General features: G+C 63.9%; 4 protein-coding genes across 12 annotated transcripts; 2 read left to right on the top strand and 2 right to left on the bottom strand.

Moving 5' to 3' along the window:
- Positions 1-897: 897 nt before the first annotated feature.
- On the top strand, positions 898-14,612 carry TIMM44 (translocase of inner mitochondrial membrane 44). The gene is made up of 13 exons (XM_077860152.1): positions 898-1,057; positions 3,184-3,285; positions 5,804-5,974; positions 6,991-7,071; positions 7,778-7,927; positions 8,634-8,773; positions 9,043-9,128; positions 9,792-9,884; positions 9,981-10,105; positions 11,243-11,293; positions 12,978-13,067; positions 13,630-13,740; positions 14,064-14,612. Exons 1-13 carry the CDS (start codon positions 1,013-1,015, stop codon positions 14,181-14,183), a joined length of 1,365 nt encoding a protein of 454 aa, XP_077716278.1. The 5' UTR covers positions 898-1,012; the 3' UTR covers positions 14,184-14,612.
- A 537-nt stretch (positions 14,613-15,149) lies between these two features.
- CTXN1 (cortexin 1) lies at positions 15,150-16,702 on the top strand. The gene is made up of 2 exons (XM_077860151.1): positions 15,150-15,315; positions 15,688-16,702. The coding sequence occupies exon 2, from the start codon at positions 15,708-15,710 to the stop codon at positions 15,954-15,956; it is 249 nt and encodes an 82-aa protein (XP_077716277.1). The 5' UTR covers positions 15,150-15,315; positions 15,688-15,707; the 3' UTR covers positions 15,957-16,702.
- Positions 16,703-17,980: 1,278 nt separating this feature from the next.
- On the bottom strand, positions 17,981-20,733 carry SNAPC2 (small nuclear RNA activating complex polypeptide 2). Its single transcript, XM_077860150.1, has 5 exons — positions 20,551-20,733; positions 19,522-19,629; positions 19,294-19,362; positions 18,720-19,014; positions 17,981-18,627 (listed from the first exon to the last, which is right to left on the bottom strand). The coding sequence occupies exons 1-5, from the start codon at positions 20,731-20,733 to the stop codon at positions 18,296-18,298; spliced, it is 987 nt and encodes a 328-aa protein (XP_077716276.1). The 3' UTR covers positions 17,981-18,295.
- A 35-nt stretch (positions 20,734-20,768) lies between these two features.
- Positions 20,769-24,923, bottom strand: TGFBR3L (transforming growth factor beta receptor 3 like). Of its 9 annotated transcripts, XM_077860148.1 has the most exons (7): positions 24,579-24,914; positions 23,667-23,803; positions 23,279-23,596; positions 22,659-22,785; positions 22,398-22,556; positions 22,115-22,186; positions 21,484-21,721 (listed from the first exon to the last, which is right to left on the bottom strand). In XM_077860148.1, exons 1-6 carry the CDS (start codon positions 24,646-24,648, stop codon positions 22,119-22,121), a joined length of 879 nt encoding a protein of 292 aa, XP_077716274.1. In that variant the 5' UTR covers positions 24,649-24,914; the 3' UTR covers positions 21,484-21,721; positions 22,115-22,118. The 9 variants fall into 9 exon arrangements, with proteins under 9 accessions (XP_077716272.1, XP_077716275.1, XP_077716267.1 ...); XM_077860146.1 differs by lacking the exon at positions 21,484-21,721 and adding an exon at positions 20,769-20,905 and having other exon boundaries at positions 22,398-22,785; positions 24,579-24,920; XM_077860149.1 differs by lacking the exons at positions 21,484-21,721; positions 22,659-22,785 and adding an exon at positions 20,769-20,905 and having other exon boundaries at positions 24,579-24,900.
- Positions 24,924-25,038: the final 115 nt, after the last annotated feature.

Below are 25,038 nucleotides of genomic sequence, written 5' to 3'. Positions count from 1 at the left end.
TCTTCTCGGAGTCAAGACATTTCAAGCAAAGCCAGAGTGGAAGCTCTCATCCCTTGCTCCCACCTGGAGGTGGAGCTCCTGAGAGACAGAGAATCTGTCCAACCCTGAAGCTAGGGAGTCCCACAGACCTTGTCACAGTTTAATAACTCAAAAGGCTTCAGTAGCCCAAAGGCAACGTACACTGACTCGCCCACGGTACCAGCTCCCCATCCCTCCTAGACTCAGACTGCATGGCCATGTTAAGGTACCGCCACTTGGTGGCGGCAATCTCTAAATGGAAAACAGTGTCCAGGCGCTAAAAAGACAAAGGCCTCATCTTCTTTAGGGCCAGGTGTGTCGGTTCACACGGCATCCACGGAGGAGTAGCCTCCACCCAGCCTGGTCTTAGCTTCATCTTCCGGTTCTGGATTAAAACCAACAGGCGCTTTGTCAACGTGCTGTACAACGTGGGCTCATTTGCTCTCGCTCTTGGAGCAACTCACTTGCCCGTCTGTCGGTCAGTGTGGGCCACCGTCAGTGAGAACCAGGGTCGGTCACTACCGGGCTGGGCCGCGGGCCAATCAGCGAGAACGGAATCAATCCTCGCGGGCCGCCGCCCCGCTGGTCTTCCCAGCCACCGCAGGCCCTGCGCGATCCGCCCCGGAGATCTCCGCTCGGGACGGAATTCACGCCCTCACGCCCCGCCCCCTCGTAGTCTCATCCAACCACAGGTCTCCGCCTCAAAAAGTGCCCGCCCCCCCCGCGTGACGTCAAGTCACAGGCCCCGCCTTCCGAAATCCCGCCCAATCAGAGGCCTAGCTCTCTGGGAATCTCCTGCAGGTCAGGCCCCGCCCCTATGCCAGGCCACTCTCAAGGCCCCGCCCCCCCGGGAACGCTCTCTAATCAGAGGCAGTTTCCTCTCCGAAGCCCCGCCCCCGCGGCCGGCTTTTCCCAGGCCCGTGCCGCGCCACCTAGACGCGGCGGGTGACGCCATCGGGCCGCGTCGCCAGAAGGTCACACGGGATCCAGCAACATGGCGGCGGCGGCGCTGTGGGGAGGCTGGTGCCGCTGCCCGCGGGTAAGCGGACGTGCGGGGTCGGATGGGGAGGTGGGGGCGGGTCTAGGGAGCTCCAGGCCTGCGACCTCCAGGGCCTTTTGGTCCGCGGGCCTTTGGCCCCCTCGGCCCTTCCTTGGGCTCGGCGAGAGCCCTGGGGCTGGGGCGTTGGGGAGGCGGAGGCCGGGCCCGGGGTCCCGGAGCGAAGCTCACGGGCGGGGGCTGAGCGCGCCGGGGGTGAGGGCGGCGGCCAGGCGCGGGGCCGGGGGCGAGCGAGTCCCCCGTCGCTGCCTGATCAGACTCCACGTGCACCGGGGACTGAATGGTGGCCTTGGCGCCCAGCGGAGACACAGCGAGAAGGCGGCAAAACACCGTGACAGTCGCGGCTCGCGTTTTTATACGCCGGGCTCTCTCCCGAGAACATTTCCTGCGTCGCTGCCCCTGACCCTCCGCGTGCACGTGCGGGGGGAGTTCCCGCGCTGGCTGACAGCTTGCGTCCGCAGGGGCGGTGGGGGTTCCCGTGTGCGTAGCGCACTCAGAGCAGTAGTACTTGAGGCTGCTGCTGCTTGGCGCTGATTCACAGGTTAGGAAACGGGGCCTCGGGAACGTTAAGCAACCTAACCTGCCCACGGTCTCAGCTAGTGAGGTAGCCGACCTGGTCAGAAGCCTGGATGAGACGGACTGCAGAGCCAGACCCTGCGGGGAGAAGAGATCTCCTAGGGATCCTAGTGTGGGGAGAAAGAAGCTCTCTCTGACTGAGAGATCCCCCCGCCCCCCCTTGACTGCTTGTCTATTTGAGAGTTGAGAGGCTGTATTTACACGTGTTTGGATTTAGGCACAAAACCGGTCGGGAACCAACCTCTTAGGTTTGGGCTTACTGTGGGACTTCCTTCCCAAGTTAGACAGCCATGCACTGCTGTCTAAACTGTTGCTGAAGTCAGCGGCTCCAAGATGAATAGGTGTAGGCATCTAGAGAAAAATGACTTAGTTAAACTCTTGGGAGTTATTCTTCCCCCACCCCCAGCATGGGACTCGAACTCACCACCCCAGGATCAAGAGTCTCCTGCTGTTCTGACTGAGCCAGCCAGGTGTCTCAGGAGTTGCTATTTTTTTTTTTTTAAGATTTTATTTATTTATTTATTTATTTATTTATTTATTTATTTATTTATTTATTTATTTTAATTTATTTATGATAGTCACACACAGAGAGAGAGAGAGGCAGAGACATAGGCAGAGGGAGAAGCAGGCTCCATGCACCAGGAGCCCGATGTGGGATTCGATCCCGCGTCTCCAGGATCGCGCCCTGGGCCAAAGGCAGGCGCTAAACCGCTGCGCCACCCAGGGTTCCCAAGATTTTATTTATTTATTCATGAGACACACACACACACACACACAGAGAGAGGCAGAGACACAGGCAGAGGGAGAAGCAGCCTCCATGCAAGGAGCATGACGTGGGACTCGATCCCGGGTCTCCAGGATCATGTCCTGGACTGAAGGTGGCGCTAAACCGCTGAGCCACTGGGGCTGCCCTCAGGAGTTGCTCTCGAGCTACAATTGTATGAGTTTGGGATGTTACTTAGAGTTCCTGGAGACAGAAGGCGTGGAACAGGGAGAGGAAAGGCCCAGGGAATGTGGAAATGGAAAAGTGATCCTGTGGGGTCATTGACATCAATGTGCCTGGCTCAGTGCTGGGTGCTAGGGTGCATTGTTGAACAGGACCTTGCACAAGCCCTTCTCTCATGGAGCTTAAGTTCTTCATTTGGGGGCAGCCTTGCAGAAGCAGGGCAGGCTTGTGAGAGAAGACTGCTTATTGCCAGCATCGAGGCTCTGGGTGCCCATTTCAGTCTACAGGCTTAAATCAGACTGGCACAATTCACCTTCTTCCACCATAGTTTGTCATTTCCTGGGACTCCCAGGTTCAGAGGCAGGAAGTAGACATGGACACTGGAGGGGTAGGTCCAGTGTCTTTCCCGCAAGATCCCGTTGGCTTCTCAGAATTTAGCAAGATTGCACAGCGTCTAGCATGCAGCAGGCATGCGGTAAAAACCAGCAAATGGGTCTTGGGTGACCCCCTGCTTTTTAGTGTGGTCTGCTTACTTCCCAGCCGTTCTCTAACCTGAATGGGTCTTTCTCTTTTCTCCTCCAATCAGAGATGCCTCGGGAGTGGAGTCCAGTTTCTGTCCAGCCACAACCTAGTGCCACTACGCCATGGTACCTATCAGATACGCCAGCCCGGTGGAGAGCTGCCCGTGGTGAGTGACTCAGAATGCCAGCAAGCTGAGCGGAGGGGCAAGTTTTCTGAACGATGAGACCCAGTTAACAGGAGAGAGGGCTGCAGGATGTTGCCCACATCCATTGCTGGGGGCAATAGATTGGCTGGCATTCCACATCCAAGACCTTCGGGGTTTCGGAGCCCAGCACCCTGGTCCTCTCAGGATCTTGAGAAATGCTGGGCATTATCAGGGGTAGAGCTCCCGCCTGATAAAGTAGATGATGTGTCAGCTCTAATGGCTGGAAAGGCATCCCTGGACTCAGCTGAAATCCACCTCCCTGTAGCTCTTCCCCTTTGTGGGTGACAGCCCTCCAGGCATTTGAGCAGAGTTACCCATCTCCGGGGCTTGGTTTCCTGTTTCTCTTGTTCCTCACAGACAGCATTTGCTAGAGCTTTTGGTCTCCCCATCATTCCTCTTCCACCATGCCTCTGTCTGTTGGTGCTCACCACCAAGGGGAAGAAAGCCCAGAAGCTGACATACTTCCCCAACCCCACACACTGGGGCAGCCCACACCCTTCCCTCGGAGCCTCCTCTCAGCCAGGTGACTCTCACACAGGCTTTGTCTCCCTGATCCTATCCTGGAGCTTTTGTGGGCGTGGCACATGTCCTGTGGCCCTTCCTCAAGCACAACCACAGCGTGCAGCCATGGAATGCGTGGTAGGGCTTCTGCAAGGTGGCACAGTCCCACAGTCTTAGAACCTGGACATTCCACTCCCTACCCCAGAAAGGCTAGCCTGGATGTTGGCTCTGGGGTTTGATAGGGGCTCAGGGGTGAGTCACCCTGAAAATGGGAGGGTGGGCCCCAACCACTGCTCCATGGTGTGGCTCCCTCACATGGTTCTTCAAACCTTCCCTTTTCAGAGCCTGTGCTCATGCTTGTGGCGAAGCAGGAATCCGAACCTGGCTTAGTCTGACCCTGAAGCCTGTGTCTTGGGCAGCATGCTGGCTCTTGTGCCTAGAGTGGGGCTTTGGCCTTTCTTCTGGCCTCCCTAGGCTCTGGCATCTGGGTGTGTTGGGTTTTCCTACCAGGGGAGACCCCTGAACTTTGGCTCTTGGTGACGGTGATCCTGTGGGTTGACAAGGGAAGTTTGTACCAAGCCCTGGGGTGACATGTGTCCCAACTTGGGACTTGAGAGGAAGTCAAAGGAAGAAGCTACCCTGGTCCCAGAAGCCCAGTAAGTAGGGCCCTATGCCAACTTCTTGGGGGGCCATAAAATCCTTTCAACTCCAGTCCTGGGACAAGGGCCCCTTTGGGTGTTGACCTTTGCCTTGGGCGAGCACATCTGCGTCCCCATGAGGATTCAAAGCTGCACCTGTTTCTCAGTCAGGGTCTCCTCTGTTGGAGGGGGAGCCTGGCACTTTGTTTTGTTTTAGAATAGACTTTATTCCTTTGAGCACTTGTAAATGTACAGAAAAATTGAACAGGAAGTACAGAGGGTCCCCATCAACTTTCTTTCCCCCCTCCTCCCACCTGGGCAGGCAGTTTGCAGTTTTCTCCATGAGATGCGTCTTGCCTCAGTGTGGCCCATTTGTTACAACCCAGTACCAGTATATTATTAGCTGAAGCCTGTAGTTTACCTCACACTTCACCCTGAGTATGGTGCATCCCAGGGGTTTGGACAAATGTCTGCTGTGTGTCCACCATTATAATGTCCCATAGAGTAGTCTCTGTGCCCATTCACCCCCCTAGCAGCCCCTGACAACACCTGATCCTTTTCCTGTCCGAATGGTTTCACCTTTTCCAGAAGGTCCTAGAATGAGGATCATACCATCTGGAGTCTCTTCAGACCAGCTTCTCTCACTCAGTGATACTCAGTGAGGTTCCTCAGTGTCTTTTTAATTTTTTTTAAAGATTTTATTTATTTATTCATGAGAGACAGAGAGAGAGGGGGTGGGGGGCACAGACATAGGCAGAGGGAGAAGCAGGCTCTATAAAGGGAGCCCGATGTGGGACTTGATCTTGGGACTCCAGGATCACGCCCCAGGCCGAAGGCAGCCACTAAACCGCTGAGCCACCCAGGGATCCCCCCTCAGTGTCTTTTTAAAATTGAGATATAATTGACACATGACAATGTGTAAGGCCACACCTCTTTTCATGGCTTGCTAACTCATTGCTTTTTATTACTGAATGATGTTTCATTGTCTGGATATCTCACAGCTTATCACCTGATGCATTTTTTTATCGTTTTTTTTTTTTCCCCTGAAGATTTTATTTATTTATTGGAGAGCGAGAGCATGAGCGAGGTGAGGAGCAGAGGTAGAAGCAGGCTTCCCACTGAGCAGGGAGCCTGATGTGGGACTTGATCCCAGGACCCTGGGATCATGACCTGAGCCAAAGGCAGACACTTAACCAGCTGAGCCAACCCGGTGCCCTTCACTTGATGCTTCTTTAATTTGACTTTTATCGCTCATAAAAGAGGTAGCTCTTCATCGTGAAACCCTGCATCAGCCCAAAGGAGAAAGTAAAAACCCTTTATTTCTTTTATGTTGTTTCTAGTCCAGATCCTATTCTTCCGGAAACAGGAAAGGCTTTCTCTCTGGTTTGCTGGATAATATCAAACAAGAATTAGCCAAAAACAAAGAAATGAAAGAAAGTATTAAAAAGTTCCGAGATGAGGCCCGGAAGTTGGAAGAGTCGGACGCGCTCCAGGAAGCCAGAAGGAAATACGTGAGTCCCTCTGCTTCGCGTCTCCCCTGGTGGCACACTTGCTTCCCGCACAGTGCCGGCGTGGCAGGGGAAGGTGAGGTCACTGCACTGACACTGTGGGGGGCGAGGGGACAGGAGTACATCGTCAGCCCTCCTTTTCTGCGGTGAGATAGAGCCTGTTCTCTGTACACTGGCAGCACCGGCTTCTGGAAACTTGTGAGAAATTTCAGGGTCTCGGAGCCTCCCTGCCCCGCCCTGCTAGATCAGAGTGTGCATTTGCCCAGGCTCCCCCGGTGACCGCTTGAGCAGTAGGTTTGAGATGCACTCCTCCTGAGAGCTGGTCGTGGCCCTCTGAATGAAGCAGGTAGACAGCAGGTTACAGTGCGTGTGTCGTTAATAACGGGCACATCTCTTACGGAGCAGCTGTCAGGTGTCTGCCACAGCGAGTGGGGTCCGCAGCCTCTGCCACATGAGGGCTCTGAGGTGGGGGCAGCCTCCCCATCTTACCCATGGGTGCCTGCTCCAGGTCTCTTGTTTTTTTCCTTCTGTTGGTCCCCTCCCAGGCCATGCTCAAGGCCTGTTCCATCCGAGGGCCTGTGGGGATTTGAGCTGTTGGAAGATCACCCTTCCTTTCTGTTAAGGAGGGGAGTGGGCTGAGGAGTGGGCAAGGAGCCAGTCAGGTGGAACAGTGACTGTGGGAGATCCGGCAGTGGCTGGCAGCTGCAGGCAGTGGCAGGCAACTGTGCAGAGTGAGGCAGGATAATGTCCATGAGCCAGGGGAGGGTGCAGGATCACCCCTGCGCCAAGCAAGAGACTGGAGCCAGGGGTGGGGCCTCAAGGATCTCCATCCGTCATGTCAGCCTTAGGTTGCTAAGCCCACAAGGGAGGTCAGGGGCAGTGAGGGGCACCGGGGTGGGGAAGGGGCCCGGGTGGCCAGGCTGGCGAGGGAGAGGGCTGCTGAGAAAGTGCTTCTTTGGACCCTTGCTTGTAAGATAACTGCTGTGTTGTAACAAAAAGAAACAACATCCCTATCGTAGAAAACGATTGAATCTGAAACGGTGCGGACGAGCGAAGTGATAAAGAAGAAGCTGGGGGAGATCACAGGCACGGTGAAGGAGGTAATGGTCGCGGGGCCCCCACGCTCTGTTGGCCGCGGCGCCTGGGCCATCTGTTCCTCGCCTCCGGGAGGAGAGCGGCGCTGGAAGCAGCGGGCAGAGCTGGCGCCTGGGCAGGGCGTGACTTGGCACAGGGATGAATAGCCGTGGGTGGCAAGCAGGGGAGAGCCAGCCAGGGCGGGTGGCTTCCGGAGTTAGGGTGCATGGCGCCCCTCAGGAAGGAGGGTGAAGACGGACTAGCCCACGTGCCCTGCAGTTTACCACTTGGGTTAGAAGCTTCTGTGCCACTAGCAAAGACAGGAGGATAAATGAGAATTTTTTTCTTCCTGCCTAAAAACAGGGAAGTGCTGCTTACCACCCTCCACAGTGGGGCCGCCACAGGGGCTTTCTTTTTGTTACTTATTTTGCTCTTCTCTCTGGGCAGGAGAGAGAGGCAGGCCAGTCTGGTGCTGGGGACAGGCTCCTCACCTTTTATCCCGAGGCTGCCCCACCCGCCCGTTCTGGGGAGAACCCAGTTGACCTAGTGCCCAAGGGCCCAGCACCCCAGACATAGTCCACAGTGGACCTGAGACTCAGGGCCCCATGGGCCAGACGAGCTCAGAGCACTCGTTCCTGCCCTTTGAAGGACTGGGCTGGCCTTAGCTCTGGGGGAGCTTGTGCAGGCCCTGAGGGGTGCTGAGCTGACACCTCCATCCCTCTGTCTCAGTAGAGTCTTGACGAAGTCAGTAAAAGTGACCTTGGCCGGAAAATCAAGGAGAGTGTGGAAGAAGCCGCCAAGACTGCCAAGCAGTCCGCCGAGTCGGTGTCCAAGGGTGGGGAGAAGCTGGGCAAGACTGCCGCCTTCAGAGCCCTCTCCCAGGTGGGTCGGGCTGGCGCACTCGGCCGGGGATGCCCTTGGCGTGGCCTGCTCTGAGTCCTGGAGACGGAGGGCCCACTTGACGCAGCAGGTCTATGCTGCACTCCTGGCTGAGTACCCTTGGGCAAGTCACAGCCCCTGGGGAGCTGCAGGTTAATGCACCAAGAGCCTCTCAGCTGCTAAGCCTCCTTAGCTTGTGTCCATAAACCAGGGACCTTTGCACTTAGGGTGACTTGAGGTCTTGAATTTGTTCCGAATCACCTGTCGAATCTTCCCACAGCTGGGCCCTCTGCTGGCCACAGAGGCCACAAGGTAGAAATCCACGTTTCTGCTCTCAAGGGCCCTGGGGGACGAGTAGTTCCTGAGCGACATGTGACAAGAGAACATACGGGGAACGGGCCACAGGTGGAAAAGGCGGGCCATGCAGAGGGGTTGTGCACAGCCAGCTTCACGTGGCCAGAGCAGCTGCAGGAAGAGGTCTGGGGGAAGTGAGAGGGAGGCCGAAGAAAAGTGGAGTGCATCTGGAACAGTCCTGCTCTCCATGTGGGGAAGTCAGGCAGGTCACTCTGAGCTACGTGACCCTGGGGTGCCATCAGCCACTAGATTGGGGTTCCCTGACTTGGGGCACAAAGGCACAGGCCCATCGTGGGGGTCCACAGCATTGGGAGGGTCCCGAGTGCCCACCGCGTGGCTGGCTGCTTTCCTCCAGGGGGTAGAGTCCGTGAAGAAGGAGCTCGACGAGAGTGTGCTGGGACAGACGGGGCCCTATCGGAGGCCGGAGAGGCTAAGGAAGAGGAAGGAGTTTTCGGGAGAGAAGTTCAAGGAAGAGAAGGTGTTTGAGCCCAACGAGTAGGTAGCAGACCGGCCAGCGCGCACGTCCCACCCCAGAGTGTGTGCGCGAGCGCCCGCAGAAGGTTCCTGCGGTTGACATCCGTTCTTACTCCGGCTTCTCTTCTGCTCAAGTGAACTCGGAGGAGAGGGTGGGGTGTTGGGGACGGGAGAGAGGAGGCAGGAGGAGAGGTGAGGGGTGGGCTGTCCTGCTACACCCCTTCCCATGGGGCCGGGCAGGTGCCCAGGGGCTCCCACGCCGCTGCTCACCACCGCCCGGTCTTCCCCAGGGAGGCCCTGGGAGTCGTGCTGCACAAGGACTCCAAGTGGTACCAGCAGTGGAAAGACTTCAAGGACAACAACGTGGTATTTAATCGTGAGTGTTCACATCTCGGAGACTCAGCTGACAGCATAGCCGTGACGGCGGACACTTACTGAGTGCTCCCCATGTGCTGGGCACAAGCCAGACCCCCACTTTACAGAGGAGGAGACCGGGGTCAGAGAGGACCAGCCACTTCCACAGGATCACCCAGCCAGTGAGCAGCAGAGCCCTGGCAAAGCACAGGCCGCCCTGTGTATGCGGGCAGCCTGGTACATTTGGGCTGGCGGGCAGGGACCCTACTGTGGGGGCTGAGTCACTCATCTCTGCCCTTGCCAGAGCCACTGCTAGCAGTAGGGCGGCCAGGCACACCCCCCTCGCAGGGGGCATGGCCGTGGATTCCACCGTGAGACACTCCCTCATCGGGCAGGACGGGAGGCACTGGTGGGCCCCGGCCAGCCTGCTCGAGGCCCTGGAGGTCTCTGTTCTGATCTGGGACATGGGGCTTCCCAAGTACCAACAGGGACAAGGATACACCTTTGTCCCATGAGGGGGGCTGGAAGCCTGTCTCCTCTGCAAGGAGAGCCCCGGCGTGCAGGGCGGGCCCCTTGGCCCACCACTGGAGAATTAGCCTTGGAGAGCCCCCCCCCCCCCATTTCCCCTGCCTGCACAGAGGGTGGGTCTCACGGGGCCCCCTGACCCTGGCCCATGTCCCCACAGGGTTCTTTGAGATGAAAATGAAGTATGACGAAAGTGACAATGCGCTCATCCGGGCATCCCGGGCGCTGACGGACAAGGTGACAGACCTGCTGGGTGAGTGGCTTGCCCGTCCTTGCCACCTGGGCCAGCAGAGGGTGGTGGGAGGGGGTGACCAGGCCCTGGACCCACTCCTGGCTTGGCTGCCTCCAGGGGGCCTGTTCTCCAAGACGGAGATGTCAGAGGTGCTCACGGAGATCCTGCGAGTCGACCCGGCCTTTGACAAGGAGCGTTTCCTGCAGCAGTGTGAGAACGACATCATCCCCAACGTCCTGGAGGTGGGTTGCCGCCTCAGTGGGCCCTCCCCGTCCTACCCTGCCTGTGTCCCATGGGCCACAGCCTGATGGCAGACACCTGTCCTGCCTTCAGAGGCCTGAGCACCCCCACGCTGGGTCCTTGGCGGTCATGCACCTCTGAGAAGGCACCAGGGTCACCTGCGGGCCCTGCTGCCCCCTCACGATGGCGGCTGATTTCTTGCTTCGCCTGTGGGGTGCGTCCGCTCCAGGGACTGAGTTCCCTTTCCCCATGTCCCGGCGGCAACCCCTGCCTCCCTTGAACGCTGGACTGGAGCCTCCTGTCTGGCTCCCTGGTGCTCCACAGAGGCCTGAGGTAGTTCCCTGGGGGCTGCAGTGAGCGGCCGCCCGGGGCCTCCCCTTCCACCTCTGCCCCGTCTGCTCCTTGAGCCCCCAAGATGTGGCCGGAGCCCGGGCCTTGGGAAGTCCTACTGAGACCACAGACCCTCCTCCTGCCTCCTCCGTCCCAGTGACCTTCGTGTGGTCCCCTCCCCCTCCGATTTCCCAGGTCCCTCACGCCACTTTGGGCAGGGCCGGGAGGAGGTAGAAATGGAGCGATCCCCAAAAGCAGCAGTCCCAGCGCAGGCAGTTTCTTCTAGGGTGAGGATGGCTCGGCCCCCAGCTTGCCTGTGGTTTCCCCCGGGCCCTGGGCTCCTCCATCACCTTCAGCGGGTTCAGCCCTGCCTCCCAAGTTCCTGCAGAGGCATCCCCCCCATGACCCGTGGGGAGGCCGCCCCCGGGACCCCTGCTCTGCCCCTGCCCTGGCCCCTGACTGCCCACGTGGGCTGCTCATGCCTGTGGGGACCCAGCTGTGCAATACTCCCTCCCCAGTGCGGGGAGAATGTGGCTCCCGGCCTCCTTGGTTCAGTCTCCTGGCCAGATGAGCCTGCCACGCCATCACCTCCTCTGCCTCTCACACGAGGCCCTCGGGGCCACCCTAGGCTGCCCGGGGTCACACACCCAGGCCCTTGTTCCCCGGGGCCTGAGGAGGGGTGCCCATTGCTGCGGCCCAGCCTGAGGCCGCTGCCCCCCCCAGTAGAGCCTGTAGGGTAGAGCCTCCTACCTACATAGTCTCCCCTTAGTCTCGAGCTAAGTTTGTTTTTGTCACCTTTCCCTTTTTAGGCCATGATTTCTGGAGAGCTCGACATTCTCAAAGATTGGTGCTATGAAGCTGTGAGTACTTCTTTCTCTCTTTCAATGTTTTTTCTAGTTAGGCCTAAAAAGAATCACAGCTTAGAGATGTGCTTGGGTGACACCATCTGAGAAGGGTATGACCGGGCCTGGTGTCCTATTGAGGGGGGCCCCAGGGGCCGGGGCTGGGGTGGGGTGGGGCCATGAAGACCTCTGCACGTGTGTGACCTTCCCATCCCCGGGCCAGAGGCCATCAGCACGCCCGTGTCACAGGCGTCACGAGGGTACAGTGTGAACACAGAAGCAGCACCGCAGGACGCGTGAAGCGCTGGCTGGACTCATTAGCTGTTCTCCCTTCGAGTTCCCGAAACACAGAACAAAACAGATGGTGATAGATTTTCCCGCACAGGGAGGAGCTGCATGTCCTGAGGAGGCCTGACTGCTGCCCAGAGTCGGGGCTCAGGGTCCTGGGGCTACTTGGCGGCAGTGGCGCCGGGCTGTGGACAGCAGGGCAGCCGTCCCCAGGAGCGCGCCCTGTCTGCCCGGGCCTGGCAGCCTCGGCGTCCCTGCTCCCTCCCTGACCGCTGTCTTCATGCAGCTTTTTTTTTTTTTTCAAGCTTATTTGTATTAAGCAATCCAGAGCCTTTTTTGGCTGATTCTGTTCTGCTTCCAGCTCACAAACAAGTTGGAGAAAGCAGAGGAGAAGATGTCAGATTTTTTTTTTTTTTAAATACTCCTCTGCATGGTGACTAATCCAGCAGGCATTTGTGAGTGGTGTGTTGGGTTTTTTTTTGTTTTGTTTTGTTTTTTTTAATACTTTGGGACCATTAGGATGTGGTTGATTATCTTTGCCAGGGAGCTGCTGCTGCCCCTGGAAATGCACTTGAAAGTGCAGGTGCTCACACACAGGTGTTTCTTAAATGTCATTTTTGAGAATTGTACGAGAAAGGGGAGTTGGCAGCATTTTTTTTTTCTTGGTAGATCGGTTGTTTCCATAAAAAGTAGGTGTTATTGGAATGTCTTCCATCACAGTTGCTGTGTCCAGAGAAGCTTCCAGAGGAAAGCTACAAGGCTGCACATGTCCCTGGCCTGGGAAGCAGGCTCAAGGGGGCCAGGGGTGTCGTTGGGGGCGCCGCTGCCCCTCGGGAAGGACGGGGGGCTGTGGCCAGAGGCTTCCCGGAGGAGCTGGTCAGCGAGGAGGAGGCACCCCGGGCAGCTCATTCCAGAGCAGCCATGGGTTAGGGCAAATCCTAGAAAACAGGTTTGATTCCAGGCCAAGAATCAGAGTGCGGTGAATATGGGCAAGTCCAAGATCAGCCAGGGAGGCCTCAGCTTCTCTCTGGGAGTGGGTTCAGATCCTGCTGCGGGAACGTCCCTGCTCTACCGATGAATACCCCCTGGAGCTGGTTGTGCCGCGCTGCCTTTATAACGAGGGGAGGGTGTGTGATTCGGGCCAGCAAACGGGTGGCACCAGCCTTCCTGCTTGGACCTGTGCTCCTGGCATCTGCCACTCCTGGCATAGCACACCCAGGCGCCAGGAGCCATTTCTGGAAGGTACAAGAGCCGAAAGCATGGAAGCACGCCGGCGAGCCCGGCGGCAGGGAGAGGTTCCCAGGACAGTGCGCCGGGCCCCACGGCAGGTGCCACAGCCTCTCCGGTGGCACGGTGCCTTGGCGGGGCTGGTGTTCAGGGTGTGACCACGGGCGTGTCTGGCTTCTCGTTGCAGACCTACAGCCAGCTGGCCCACCCGATCCAGCAGGCCAAGGCGCTGGGCCTGCAGTTCCACTCCCGCATCCTGGATATCGACAATGTCGATGTGAGTGTCTCTTCCGGGGTGGGGGTGTGCTCGTCACGGGCCCCTGTCCCGGGAGGAGCTGTGGCATGGCCACGGGCTTGGGTTAAGTGACCTCCAGGGTCCCTTTCAGCGGGAGGTTCCCATAAGCATGTGGTAGGAGAATTAGACGGGTGCGAGACGCGGCGGCGCTGCTGCCCAGACCTCGGGCCCCCAAGGCAGTGCTGTCTCTGCGCCTTTATTGGGAAGGGTGGGAGCTTTGTCGGGACTGCTCAGGCCCCGACGGTGCCTGTGGGCAGCTGAAGGCACACTGAGGCCTCTGTGCCCGCCCAGCACAGGTCTGGTTCCAGGAGGCTGCCGGGGTCTGGGGTGGCTGCATGGATCCTTAGCAGTTGAGACTCCGGTTCACATTGGGAAGCATTTTTGTGGGAGTCCCCCACCCAGAAATGGGTGACTTCTCCCACTCCTTCTGGGGCCTGGTTCCACCGCGGGGACCAGTGGAGCGGGAAAGGGGGATCTGCAGCACAAGGGGAGCAGCAGGGAAGGGGTGTGGCCACTCTTAAGCACCCCCACACTCCCCCTGCAGCTGGCCATGGGCAAGATGATGGAGCAGGGGCCTGTGCTGATCATCACCTTCCAGGCCCAGCTGGTAATGGTGATCAAGAACCCCAAAGGCGAGGTGGTCGAGGGCGACCCGGTGAGTGAGGGAAGAGGTTACGCAGGCCCCAGGGGTGGCCGCCTTCAGCCACCTCGCACCATGGCAGTGTAGAGCCCAGAGGCTCCGTGACTGCAGACTAAAGCGGGGCGGCGCCGAGAAGTCTAGGGCCCTGGCTGGGCCTGGTGGAGGGTGGAGGGTAACCGACCTCTCTGGTTGGGCCAAGTCCTGAGTCTAGCCTCGGGACCCCAGCCCCAGGCTGACGCCCCAGCCCCACTCCGTGGGCTCCGCAGCCTCCCCTCTGCTCTGCAGAGCCTGCCCACCCCCGCGGCCCGTCCTAGCCCTCACCTTCCCCACCTCCGCAGGACAAGGTGCTGCGCATGCTGTACGTGTGGGCGCTCTGCCGAGACCAGGACGAGCTCAACCCCTACGCCGCCTGGCGGCTTCTGGACATCTCAGCCTCCAGCACAGAGCAGGTCCTCTGAGCGCAGTGGCCACGACGCCACGACCGGGGGCTCCTGGGCTGGCTCAGCACGCGCTGGACACGCCGAGGACTGGTGTCCGGCTGCAGCAGCTCGACCTGAGGACAGGACTGTTGGTTTTCTACCGGGCGGCTACGGAGCCAGCTGCACGGGGAAGGGCGGGGGGCTGCGGGGGCTGCTCCCACAGTCAGCCCTGCGCTGCCGCTGTGCCCCGCTGTGCCCCGTGGGGGCTGCTGGGCGGGCTCACTGCGGTGCACAGGCCGGACGGTGCCGCGGACCCTCTGGAGGCAGGATGGCGGGCCCGGGCCCCCGCCGCTCAGAGCAGCCCACTGGCCACGTCAGCCAGGCCATTTGGGCTGTTTATTTTACCAGTGCCCTTACTACCCTGTGTACATGCCTGAGATCTGGAAAGAATAAAGTGCAGGAGAGCAACCTGGGTGGTCCGAGGTGTCTGTCACTGGGGTGGGGGATGGGGCTGGCTGGCCGGGAGCTCACGAGGCGGTGGCCAAGGTCACTGAAGGAGCCGCAGCCCTAGAGGGGGCGGCCTTGCCTGGTCAGGACCCTGCCCCCTGGGGCGGGGGCGCCGTGAGCAGAGCGAGGGAGCCTGGTGGGGTCCCTAGAGCTGGAGGAGCTTGGACGCCAATAGGAGCGCCTCTTGGAGGCGCTGGGATCCGCCCGCACTGGACGTGTGGTCGAGGGGCCTCGCAGGGTGGGGGGGCGGGGGCCGGGCCGCGCCGCCGGGGGCGCCTGCGGGGGCGGAGTGGGCGCGGTCCCGGGCGCCCAGGCTCCCCGCGGCCTCGCGGCGGCTGGGGTCTCCAGGCGACCCGCGGCGGCAGCTCGGTGCTCCCGAGGCCGGGGCGGGGTCGCGGGCCCGCGCACCGCTCCCTGCGCAGCCTCCGCCCCCCGCGGCGGCCCCGCCCCCGTCGCCATGGGAACAGCCGCGGCGGCCCGGCTAGCGCGCGGCTCGCCTGCCTCGGTCTCCGGCGCTCCAGGGGCGGGTGGGGTGGGCTGAGCCCGGGCCGCCGCCGCCGCCGCCGCCGCCGCCGCCGGGGAGACGCCGAGAGCGGAGCCGGCGCGGGTCCCGGAGGAGAGCGCAGCCACCGGGCGCTCGGTCCCCGTCCCGGTCGAGGCCAGGGTGAGGGGCGCGGCGGGGCGGGGGCGGTGGGGGAGGGGTCCCCGGGGCGCCGAGACAAAGGGAGCGGGGATGGGGGACCGGGCTTCGCCCCGCTGCGCCGCCCGGGCTGCGCGTTCGCACCTGTTGTGCGCGGGCCGGCCGGGCCGGGCTCCCTCTCCCCACTCTCCGCGCCCCCACCTGCGCGCACGGCCGGAGTTGGGTCCCCGCGTGCCTGCGGCGGCGTGCCCGCGGGCCGGGCTTGGGCGTAGCCGGGGGACGGAGGCGCGGGCGGGGGCTGGATCCGGGAAGGGCGGGGGCGGGGGCGGGAGCGGGGCGCAGGGGCGGGAAGGCGCGGCCTCATCCCCGCGCCCCGGGCGGGCCCTTCCTCCGCAGGGCGCGCGGCGATGTGAGCCATGAGCGCGGCGTGGACGCTGTCCCCGGAGCCGCTGCCGCCGTCGACGGGGCCGCCGGTGGGCGCGGGCCTGGACGCGGAGCAGCGCACGGTGTTCGCCTTCGTGCTGTGCCTGCTCGTGGTGCTGGTGCTGCTGATGGTGCGCTGCGTGCGCATCCTGCTCGACCCCTACAGCCGCATGCCCGCCTCGTCCTGGACCGACCACAAGGAGGCGCTCGAGCGCGGGCAGTTCGACTACGCGCTGGTCTGAGCCTGCCGGGGCCTCCCTCCGAGGGCCCACCCGACGGGGGCGCCGCCTGGCAGGGACCGCGCTCGGCACCCCGCCCCGCAGCCTAGCCCGAGGGGGAGGGCGGCAGAGGCCCGGCTCCTCCCCCTCCTCCCCCTCCCATCTTTCCTCCCGGCCTGGCCGGAGCCCGCACTTCGTGCCTTCATCCCGCCCCGTCCTCGCCCCGTAACTGGGAAGAGGACCCCCACCCCGCAGCCCCCGGCATACGTATAGGTGGCTTTGCTCTTGTCCTGCCGCCGCCGAGCATGAGTGTCATGTCCGTCCCCGGATGCGGGGGACCCCCGTGGCCCCCCTCCCTCCCCTGTGGTCTGGCCACCCTCACGCCTCCGCCCCCGCCCCCCCCTTAAGTGTTGAGCTGCTCCGGCGGGCGGGGCAGGCTCTCCTGCGCCCGCGGGGTGGACGCCGCCTACCAACATGCCCTGCACGGCCTGCCCCGGAGACTGGGGAGACGGGAGACGGGACAGCACCAGCGGCCGCCGTGTCCAGGACGCGCGGCGCCCTCGCTGGGAGGAGAGCGCGGGCAGGTTCTGTGCCGCCCCAGCCCCGGTCGGCGCCCCTCCCCCAGTCCCCGCCTCTGCCCCCGCCTGGTCCTCCCGCCGCGTCCCCCTGATGCCTTCTCCTGTCGCCGCCGCCGAGGCCTTCCCCGTGCCGCCTCCTGCCTCCCTGCCTCTGAGCCGACGGTGTCAATAAAAGCTATTATTGAGCGCTTACTACATGCCAAGCGCGCGAGTTAGCGCCTCTTCAAGACCAGGCCGAGCCCTGTCGGCGTGGCTATTGTGCCCGCCAGGGGACTAAGGTCCAGGGGCTGTGGCCCAGGCAGCCTGGGTGACTTAGCCCGGACTGCACGGAGCGGCACGATTCCAGCCTGGCTGGGATTTGAACCCAGCTCTGCGTTCTCACGTACTCTCCACGGCTGTCCGCGCGGCCCAACGGCCAGGCCGCCTTCTGGCGGCTCCTGTAAGCTGGCGGCCCCCAGCGACACCCTCCTCCTCCCCCTGCCCCAGGGAGACTGGGGGGGGGGGCGCCGGGATGGGCCTGGGTGTCGCCAGGAGGTGGCACGATGCCCTGGCGCCGGCCCGACGCGCGCCCCCGAACCTTCCCGAGCCCGCTTCCTCCTGCCCACCAGCAGCACGCGCTCGGGAAGCCGGGGGGCTGGCAGCACCGAGTGGGCTGGCTGCGCTCCACGCCGCGGAGCGGGGAGATGCGTGCGCCCCCGGGGAGCCGTGTGCAGCGGGCGGGGAGAAACAGCGCTTCTATAAAAGGAAGGCTGTTGAGTGCACGGGCTCTGCGAACAAAATTTACCAGCTCCCAGAGGACTAGTGAGGCTGGGCAGGGTGGGAGGGCAGCGCCGCGGTGCCCTGGGACCCTCCTGCGGAGCCTCCTGCCGAGCCCTGGCCCAGGCTGGCCCTGAATCTACAGGCTCGGCCCGCGGAGGAATGGGGGGGGCCCTTGCAGGGAGACCCAGCAGCACTCCTGGGCATTTGGGGCCCTTGGCAGAAGCCTCAACCCTTCCTCTACCAACTCAGCTCCCCCCTCCCTGCTCCTGAGGCCGCTCCAGTCCAGCTCTTCCCCCCCACGCCATCCCCCACCCCTGCGTCACTAAGGCCACCCGGGGGCACTTGCTTCTTGCAGCCTCCTGCCACAGGAGGCAGCCCACCCCAACCCTTGACTCCTACCGGAGGCCTGGCTCCCCTCCCTCTGCTGGCCTATGTGTGCCACGTGAGGTCACCTGCTCCGAAACCCCTGCACCCACACCGGTTGGGCTCAGGCCTCTGATCCTCCACACAAATCATCCAGGGTCCCCCTCCTGGCTGGACCGAGGTCATTCCAGGTGACATTGAAGCAGACCTGGTGGCAGCAGCCTTCCACCCTATGTGCCCCAACATCCCGATTCAGCCCCCGGCACCCTGAACTCTGGCACTCTGACTTCTCCTCCTGGCAGTTTGCACCTCTACTCCCATCTGTCACTCAGGAAGAAGGGAGCAAGATGGGTTGACAAGAACTTTACTCACAGTTACAGGACAGAGAATACAGGATGTGGGAAGGGACAGTATTTAACTGTGACTTTAACCAAGCTGCCCGGCTGCCTCCACCTCAGCTCTGCGGCCAAGCCCCTGTACACCTGTCTGCTGTCTCTGGAGACTCCTGCTGTGTCGGTCATCTTAAAGGCCACCCCCTGCTGCCCACCATGTCAGGGGCCTTCCACCATGACTGGATCCTCATGACAACCCAGTGCCAGCCCAGGCAGGCCCGAGGGCCAGGGGGCTCACAGATGTCTGCTGTGTCGTCCGCCTGCCGGGCCTTCACCTTGCAGGGGTGGCTGCCTGGCCCAGAAATTCCAGGGGCACCAAGAATGGGTTCAGGGGACAGACCCCTGCTGCTTGCCAAGGAGACCTTGGTTCAGCAGGCCCAGTGCTCTCAGAGGCCTGGGGAGGGGCCTGGCCTGCGGCCTCCTGCCGGCTGGAGCTTGTCCCAGCATCCTCAGCTGCCGGCCCCAGGCCCTCACTGGCTGGGTCAGGCTGGGGAGCTGTCAGGTGGACGTACATGTCCGACATGTGTTTAACCAGGGCATCGCAGGGCAGGCGCTGCAGCTCCTCGGGAAGTGCCATGAGCAGGTCTAGGACCACAGCAGCCTCTGGAGATGCACACAGAGGGGTAGGGGTGAGGGAAGGGCGGGGTTTGTAACAGGGGACTCCCACCATCCCTGCCCCTGCCCGTGATCCTCACCAGCGGCAGAGAGTTCAGGGCCATGACACCTGCGGGAGACGGATGACAGGTACTTGTAGATCTTCTCAAAGTCCACGGAGAAGTCTCCCTCAGCCGAGGAAGGGTCAGCCAGGAATTCAGAAGATGCCTCGGGGGCCGGGCCATCGGGCTTAGGGGCAGGGCCGGGAGTTTCAGGGCTCGCTTCCTTCTGCCCTCCAGAGGCATCGAGCAACAGTAGCTTTCCACGAGCCTGCGTGGGCTTGGGAGGCTTGGAGTGCAGAAGGCTCATGGGCTCTGTGGCTGCGATGGTGAGTACCTGGCAGGAGGAGACATCACAGAGGCAAGGGCGGAAGTCCTCCCATCGACCACTCCTCTGCGCTGTGCAAGGCTGAGCCTTCCAGCCCCACCTGGTCACCAAACCCTCCCTGCGAGGGGGAACATACAGGAGCTGCCTCGGAAGCGCGTGTCACTGAGGCTTAGGGTGTCCAGGGACAGGCTAGAGTCACAGAGCTGGCAAGAGGAAGGGCCCAGGAGCCAAGTCCCCCTTATTCAGACCTGTAGGGAACACCCCATCCTGCCTGTCGGATGGCTGTACCTGTGAGAAGGCCACAGTCAGGGCTTCCTCCAGCGGGCCTGTTATCTTCTCAGCCAGATCCATCCATACCTGGGTGGGGCGACCAGAAGGCACACGGTCAGCCAGGGAGCCACGCTCAGGGGTCTCCAAGGCCTGCTCCTCCTGGAGATCCCCTGACCAGGTCATCCCCACCCCCAACACCCACGCATGCCCCAGGGCTGGCCTTGGTGGGCCCTTGTCCTGCCTCACCTCGATGGGGGCCGGGGTCTGTGTTTCTCGGCGCCTCGGACCAGGATGCAGCCTCTGGAGGGCCTCCCGGACCGCGCGGCCCTTAAGCTGCCGCAGGAAGTCCCGGACCTGGGGAAGAGAGGAGGAGGCCAAATGGGCCTTCTACACGCCCAGGGTTGGGGAGGGGGACCCACCGCCAGCTCCCTAGCCTCCCGCTACCCAGGGGTACAGGTCTCGGTGTCTCTGCCCCGGGGCTCAGGGCCAGGCCACACGTGTGACCAGCCACCTGATAAAGATGTGAGGCCCAGGGCGGTTCTGGTTCCTCCGCGCAGCCAGGGCCCAGCCCTGCTAAGCACTACCCTGTTCACCTCCCCACTTCACCCTCTCGGCCCCGTTTCCTGGCTCTCAATTCAGCCTCACTCCCGCGGGCTCCTGCTGCCCTTCCCGCCCTGTCCTGGGCCTCTGCTCCATCTAATTCCGGAGCCCGACTCCTCAGCCTCTCTCCTCCGCGTGGCCTCCACCTCGCCTCGCCCCGCCCCGCCCCTCGGCCTCCCGCCCCGCCTACACCCAGCCTCCCTCCCAGTTAGCCCCGCCCACACCCCTCCCACCCCTCAGCCGCAGGCACGCCCCGCCCACCTCCAGCCTCTCCCAAGCTCGCCCCGCCCCTCAACCGCAAGCACGCCCCGCCCACCCCAGCCCCTCTCCCACGTTCGCCCCGCCCCAGCCTCGCGTTCGCCCCGCCCACACCCCGCCCCTAGCTCGGCCGCCCCGCCCCGCCCCTCAGCCGCAGGCACGCCCCGCCCACCCCGACTCCCTCCCAGTTCGCCCCGCCCCATCCTCGCGTTCGCCCCGCCCACACCCCGCCCCTAGCTCGGCCGCCCCGCCCCGCCCCTCAGCCGCAGGCACGCCCCGCCCACCCCAACCTCCCTCCCAGTTCGCCCCGCCCCAGCCTCGCGTTCGCCCCGCCCACACCCCGCCCCTCAGCCGCAGGCACGCCCCGCCCCCTCCTAGCCCCGCTTCCAGCCGCGTTCCCTTCCCAGGACCCCTCACCTCGGTCTCGCTGCGGCCCGGAAGCTCTCGGGCCAGCTCAGCGGCGTCCGGCTCCGGCTGGCCCTGCCGCGCCTGCAGTAGTCGTAGCAGCTGCCGCTTCTCGCGGGCGCTCCAGGCCGCGGGGCCTGTCACCTCGCCCAGGTAGCGCGCCGGGGCCGTTCGCCGCCGCTGCGGAGGCTTCATGCCGGCGAGGACGGTGTCGGCGCCCCGGGCCCGTTTCCCTGGTGGGCGGGGTTACGGAGGCCGCTGGGGTCAGAAAGCGCCGCGCGGAGGCGGAAGCAGATGGGGCGTGGCTCCGCGTTTATGGCTGCAGGGAGCGGTGTAGCCGAAGCCGACGGAGAGGCTGGCCTGCGAACTGCGGTGGCGGCGAATGAGACACCCCCGCCTGCATTTTATCTCCCTCTCATTCGTGACCTGGAGCCGAGACCTTAGACCCCCTGCCCTCCCTCCGTTCCGGGCCTGAGTCTTGCGAGACTCCTACTGTGTGCGTTGCTTCTCCAAAAGGGGTGGATCCTGGCCGGAGCCTGGGCTGTTGGGGTTGAGCCGCCCGTAGGACCTAGGGCATGTGATCTGGCCGAGCCGAGCCTCAGTTTCCCCATTTGTAAAATGGAGCTAGTGGTCCCGCTCGAGGGGAGGTAGGAACTCGGACAGGAGACGTTTGGAGAGCTCTAGCCTAGACAGAACTGGGCAAGGCCCTCGCGAGGCCAGGGTCCAGGCGGCAGGGGTGGAGAGCCAAGCCTGGCTCCGGGAAGACCGCCGGAGGCGGGTGGGCAGGTGCGGGGTGGGGGGGGATGAAGCGGAGCTTGTTCAGACGCAAGCAGGTGGGGTTGGGTGCGCCTGTCTGTTTGGGAACAGCTCCCTTAGGTCTCCCCTGGCCCCCATCTGCTTCCTGCCCCCTACACCCGCGCCAAGCGCACACGCAGACTTCAGAACTCAGCGGGTCGGACCAGATGTTTATTTGGAGCCCGGGCTGGGAGGGTGCGAGGAGGGGCGGGGCGGGAGGGCTCAGGGAGCAGGTCCGAGGTCGACCGCGGCCGGTCGGGTCCTGGTGGGCCTGGTTCGAGGCCGTGGCTGGCGTCTCCATCCCTGGGGAGGGTCTCCCCGGGCTGAGCGGAGGAGAGGACCCCACGCAGGCCGCCCCCTTCGCGGCCCATCCCTGGCCGCCAGCAGTCTGCGGGAGTGAGGGTGGGCGCTAGGGCTGAGCGGCGAATTCTCCTCGGCCCGTGTCTGTCCGACGCCTGCGGACCCCTCTGTGGCACAGAGCCCGAGGTTGGCCGCGGGGGACCCGGTGCCCGAGTTTGAATTCCAGCTCCACCGAATGTTGGGACTGTTTTTTTTTTTTTTCTTTGAATGTTGTGACTTTTGCCAAGTTACTTCAGAGGGTGCCTCATGTTTCTCATTTCTAATGTGGGGATTATAATCACATCTACCTGAAAGCTGTTACGAGGATCAAATTAATGAATAGGCATGAAACGCCCTGGCACAGGGAAAGCCGATGAAGTCATTGTCATCAGGTCCCTCTTCCAGCTGTCCTACCCCCCCCCCCCCCGCCGCCACCATTTACCTGCTCACTGGGGCCTCCTGGGCTGGGGGCCGCTGGGCGAGTCCCTCGGGGCCGGGCCGGGGGCTGGGGGCGCTGGAAAGGAGAGGCGGGCGGGCTGCGGAGCGGTAGGGGTGCCGCGCTCGGGCCGGGCCAAGGGCGCCCCCTGGGGGCCGCCGCGGGCTTGGCGCCGGCAGCTCTACGCGTGGCCAGGCCCCGCCGGCTGGGTCGCGGCGACCCGGGGTCCCGGACGCGCGGGAACGGGCCGGGGGCCGCGCGGAAGTCCCGGCGGGCCCGAGGTTGGTACCTGAACGCGCGCAGACGAGGCCGAGCCCGGCGGCCAGCGCAGCGCCCAGCACGAAGGCGGCCAACACCAGCGCCACCACGGGCGCGGGCTCCAGGGCCGCCGGGGCCTGGGCGGGAGGCTCGGGGCGCACGGCTCGGCCGGGGACGCCCTTGGGTGGCCCTGTGGGAAGTCCGACGCGGAGGCTGGGCCCGGCCCCGGGGCCCCCAGGCGCCCTGCCCCCCCCCCGCCCGCGCCCCCTGCGGGGGAGGACTGCGCGCTCACGGGGGGGCGGCCGCGGCACGGTGACCACGATCGGCTGCGTCAGCGTGTGCAGGTGGGGGCCGGCGGCTCCCAGGCTCTCGCCGCTGCCGCTGCCGCCGCCCGCGCACGCCTCGTCCCGAGGCTGACACTGCGGGGAGGGGGGGAGGAGGCAAGGGCCGGGGCTGTCAGGCCCCAGGGTTCGGGGACCTGTTCTGGGGCTCCCGAGGGCTCCAGGTGTCCAGCTCTGCTGCAACCGGGAGTCGCACCGGCGAGCGCCTGGAGAGCCCCCCCGGGCGGCCCTGAGCTCCCCCCCCCGCCTGTGCCCCAGCCCCCCTCCCCGCCGTGAGGACTCGGCCCAAGGCCGCGCGCCGGTTGTCTGAGAACGGTAGGCCGAGCTCTGGCCCCTCAGGCGCCCTGCCCCAGCCCCCCAGCCCTGGAGGGACCGCAGCTCCGCCCAAGGCGTCCCAGAAGGTGCCCCGGGGAACCCTGGGCAGAGCCCCGCGCCCCCACCCCGTCCCCGAGCCCAGCCAGCAGCCCAGCCAGGGACTCTCCCCAGCTCCGAGGGGCCCCTCGGTCCCCAGGCTGCAAGGGGCGGCTCCCGCAGAGGCCGGGGGAGCCCAGCCCCGGACTGGCCCGCGCACCAGCGAAGGCGGCGGCAGCGTCAGAGGCGCGGGCGTCCGGCGGGCTCCCCGGAGGCGGCGGCAGCGGCTCAGCTGGCAGTGCAGGAACTGCACCGAGGCGTTGAAGACCGGGCGCAGGCGGAAGCTGAAGCGCACGGGGCGGGCGGCGCCCGGGCGCGGCGGCGGCGGCGGCGGCGGCGGGAGGACGACCGAGGAGTCGGCGGGGCAGCCCCCGCGCAGCAGCGGCAGGGCGGGCCCCGGGGCCGGGCGGGAGGACGGCGTCACGGAGCAGCGGTGCAGGACCAGGCCCCAGCGCGGGGAGGGACGGGCCAGGGCCGCCTGGGGGGCGGGGCCGTGGTCAGCGACGGCGCCCCCACCGGCCGGCCCCCCGGGGCGCCCCGGGCCACACCTGCACGAACACGCGGCTGTCGGCCGGGACCTCGAGCGGCCCCGCGCGGCGCGGGAAGGCGTCCTCCGCGTCCGACAGCTCCAGGCTGAAGAGGGGTCGGCGCAGCCAGGGCCCGGGCGCCGCCGGGAACGGAGGCGCTGGCGGGGGGACAGGGTGACGCCAAGGAGGCCCCGTGCCCCCTGGCCCCTCCGGCCCGAACCAGCCTCCCCGCCAACTTTGGAGAAGGGGTGCTGCTGTGGTCGGGGATCCGGCCGAGCAGCCGAGGCTGGGAGCACGACCGTGCTGCCTCCGGGGAGGACTCCCCCTTCCCAGACCTAGATCTTCCCACCCAGAGCAGACCTGGGCATCCCTGGCGGGGAAGAGATGAGGGGTGCCTGATGGGGGGGCAGCGGTCAGGCTGGGCGAGGGCTGCTCTGTGGGGGCAGTAGGGCCAGCTTGGGGGGGCTGCTGCCCCCTTCCCTTCCAAGGGTACTGTAACCAGTAGGGAAGGGGACAAGGCAGGTGCTGCCCCTTTGCCCCTCTGGCACAGTGGCAGCCCAGCCAGCCACCGGGGTCTTGGTTTCTCCGTTTGTCCAGGCTCCTCACTCCCAGACTGAGGGCAGGACACGGACACACACACACACACACACACTCAGCTGGGATCCTTGTCAAACAGTGTTCTCAAACATGTAGGATGGTCCCCACACACGTTTCCTAAAAGCATTCGTACACTGCTCTCCCACGTCCCTGGCCACAGGGTAACTGCTGGTGACTCCCAAGAAGTCGGGGTTCCCCCCAGGAGCTGGAAACGGGCTGGAGGCAGAGCCCACCTCCCACCCACCCGTCCCCGCGGACAGGGTAGACGAGCAGTGGAGCCAAGAAGGCCGACACGGGCCAGCAGGGTGATGGGCCGCGTCCCCGGCCCGTACGTACCAGGCGACCCGCTGGGCACGGAGGCGATCCTGGGGAGCAGGGCCAGCAGCAGGAGCGTGGCACCCAGCATGCTGGACTGGCAGTGGAGTGCGCCCCGGCAGCAGCGGCGCCAGCCAGGCAGCACCCAGGCCTGGCAGGTGGGCAGGCGGCCCTGTCCTTGGCTGAGTGGCCACCCCAGGAGGCAGGGAGCGGGGGCGGTGGACTGGGGTGTTTAACAGCCGGCGCCCAAGGCCTGCCAGGGATTAAGGGCTCCTCTCTGGCCAACCTGTGGCGATCGGGGTGGTGGGGAGGGCGGGCACCTCACTACAAATACCACCCACCCCACTAGCCCCCGGGCCCGCTTCGGTTTCCACTCCACGCAGAGGCCTCATCCACCAGAACAGCCGGGCTCCCCCCACCCAAGGTCAGGGCTCACAGCCCCTTCCCACCTCCTGCTGCCAGGTCCTGCCAAGCTCAAGAC

The sequence above is a fragment of the Canis aureus genome, chromosome 19, assembly GCF_053574225.1.
Source record: "Canis aureus isolate CA01 chromosome 19, VMU_Caureus_v.1.0, whole genome shotgun sequence".
NCBI classification, from domain to species: domain Eukaryota; kingdom Metazoa; phylum Chordata; class Mammalia; order Carnivora; family Canidae; genus Canis; species Canis aureus.
Note: the sequence above shows the minus strand (reverse complement) of the source record. Positions and strands in the feature narration are given on the sequence as shown.

Coding starts and splice junctions, on each gene's coding strand:
- TIMM44 (XM_077860152.1), top strand. CDS start 1,013: ATGGCGGCGGCGGCGCTGTGGGGAGGCTGGTGCCGCTGCCCGCGG. Junction 9,885..9,980: donor CAAGGTGACAGACCTGCTGG/GTGAGTGGCTTG, acceptor GGCTGCCTCCAG/GGGGCCTGTTCTCCAAGACG. Junction 11,294..12,977: donor AAGATTGGTGCTATGAAGCT/GTGAGTACTTCT, acceptor TTCTCGTTGCAG/ACCTACAGCCAGCTGGCCCA.
- CTXN1 (XM_077860151.1), top strand. CDS start 15,708: ATGAGCGCGGCGTGGACGCTGTCCCCGGAGCCGCTGCCGCCGTCGACG.
- SNAPC2 (XM_077860150.1), bottom strand. CDS start 20,733: ATGAAGCCTCCGCAGCGGCGGCGAACGGCCCCGGCGCGCTACCTGGGC. Junction 19,363..19,521: donor AGACCCCGGCCCCCATCGAG/GTGAGGCAGGAC, acceptor CGCCCCACCCAG/GTATGGATGGATCTGGCTGA. Junction 19,015..19,293: donor TGACTGTGGCCTTCTCACAG/GTACAGCCATCC, acceptor TCCTCCTGCCAG/GTACTCACCATCGCAGCCAC.
- TGFBR3L (XM_077860141.1), bottom strand. CDS start 24,648: ATGCTGGGTGCCACGCTCCTGCTGCTGGCCCTGCTCCCCAGGATCGCC. Junction 23,804..24,578: donor CGTGCCCAGCGGGTCGCCTG/GTACGTACGGGC, acceptor TCCCCCCGCCAG/CGCCTCCGTTCCCGGCGGCG. Junction 22,557..23,278: donor CGCTGCCGCCGCCTTCGCTG/GTGCGCGGGCCA, acceptor GACTTCCCACAG/GGCCACCCAAGGGCGTCCCC.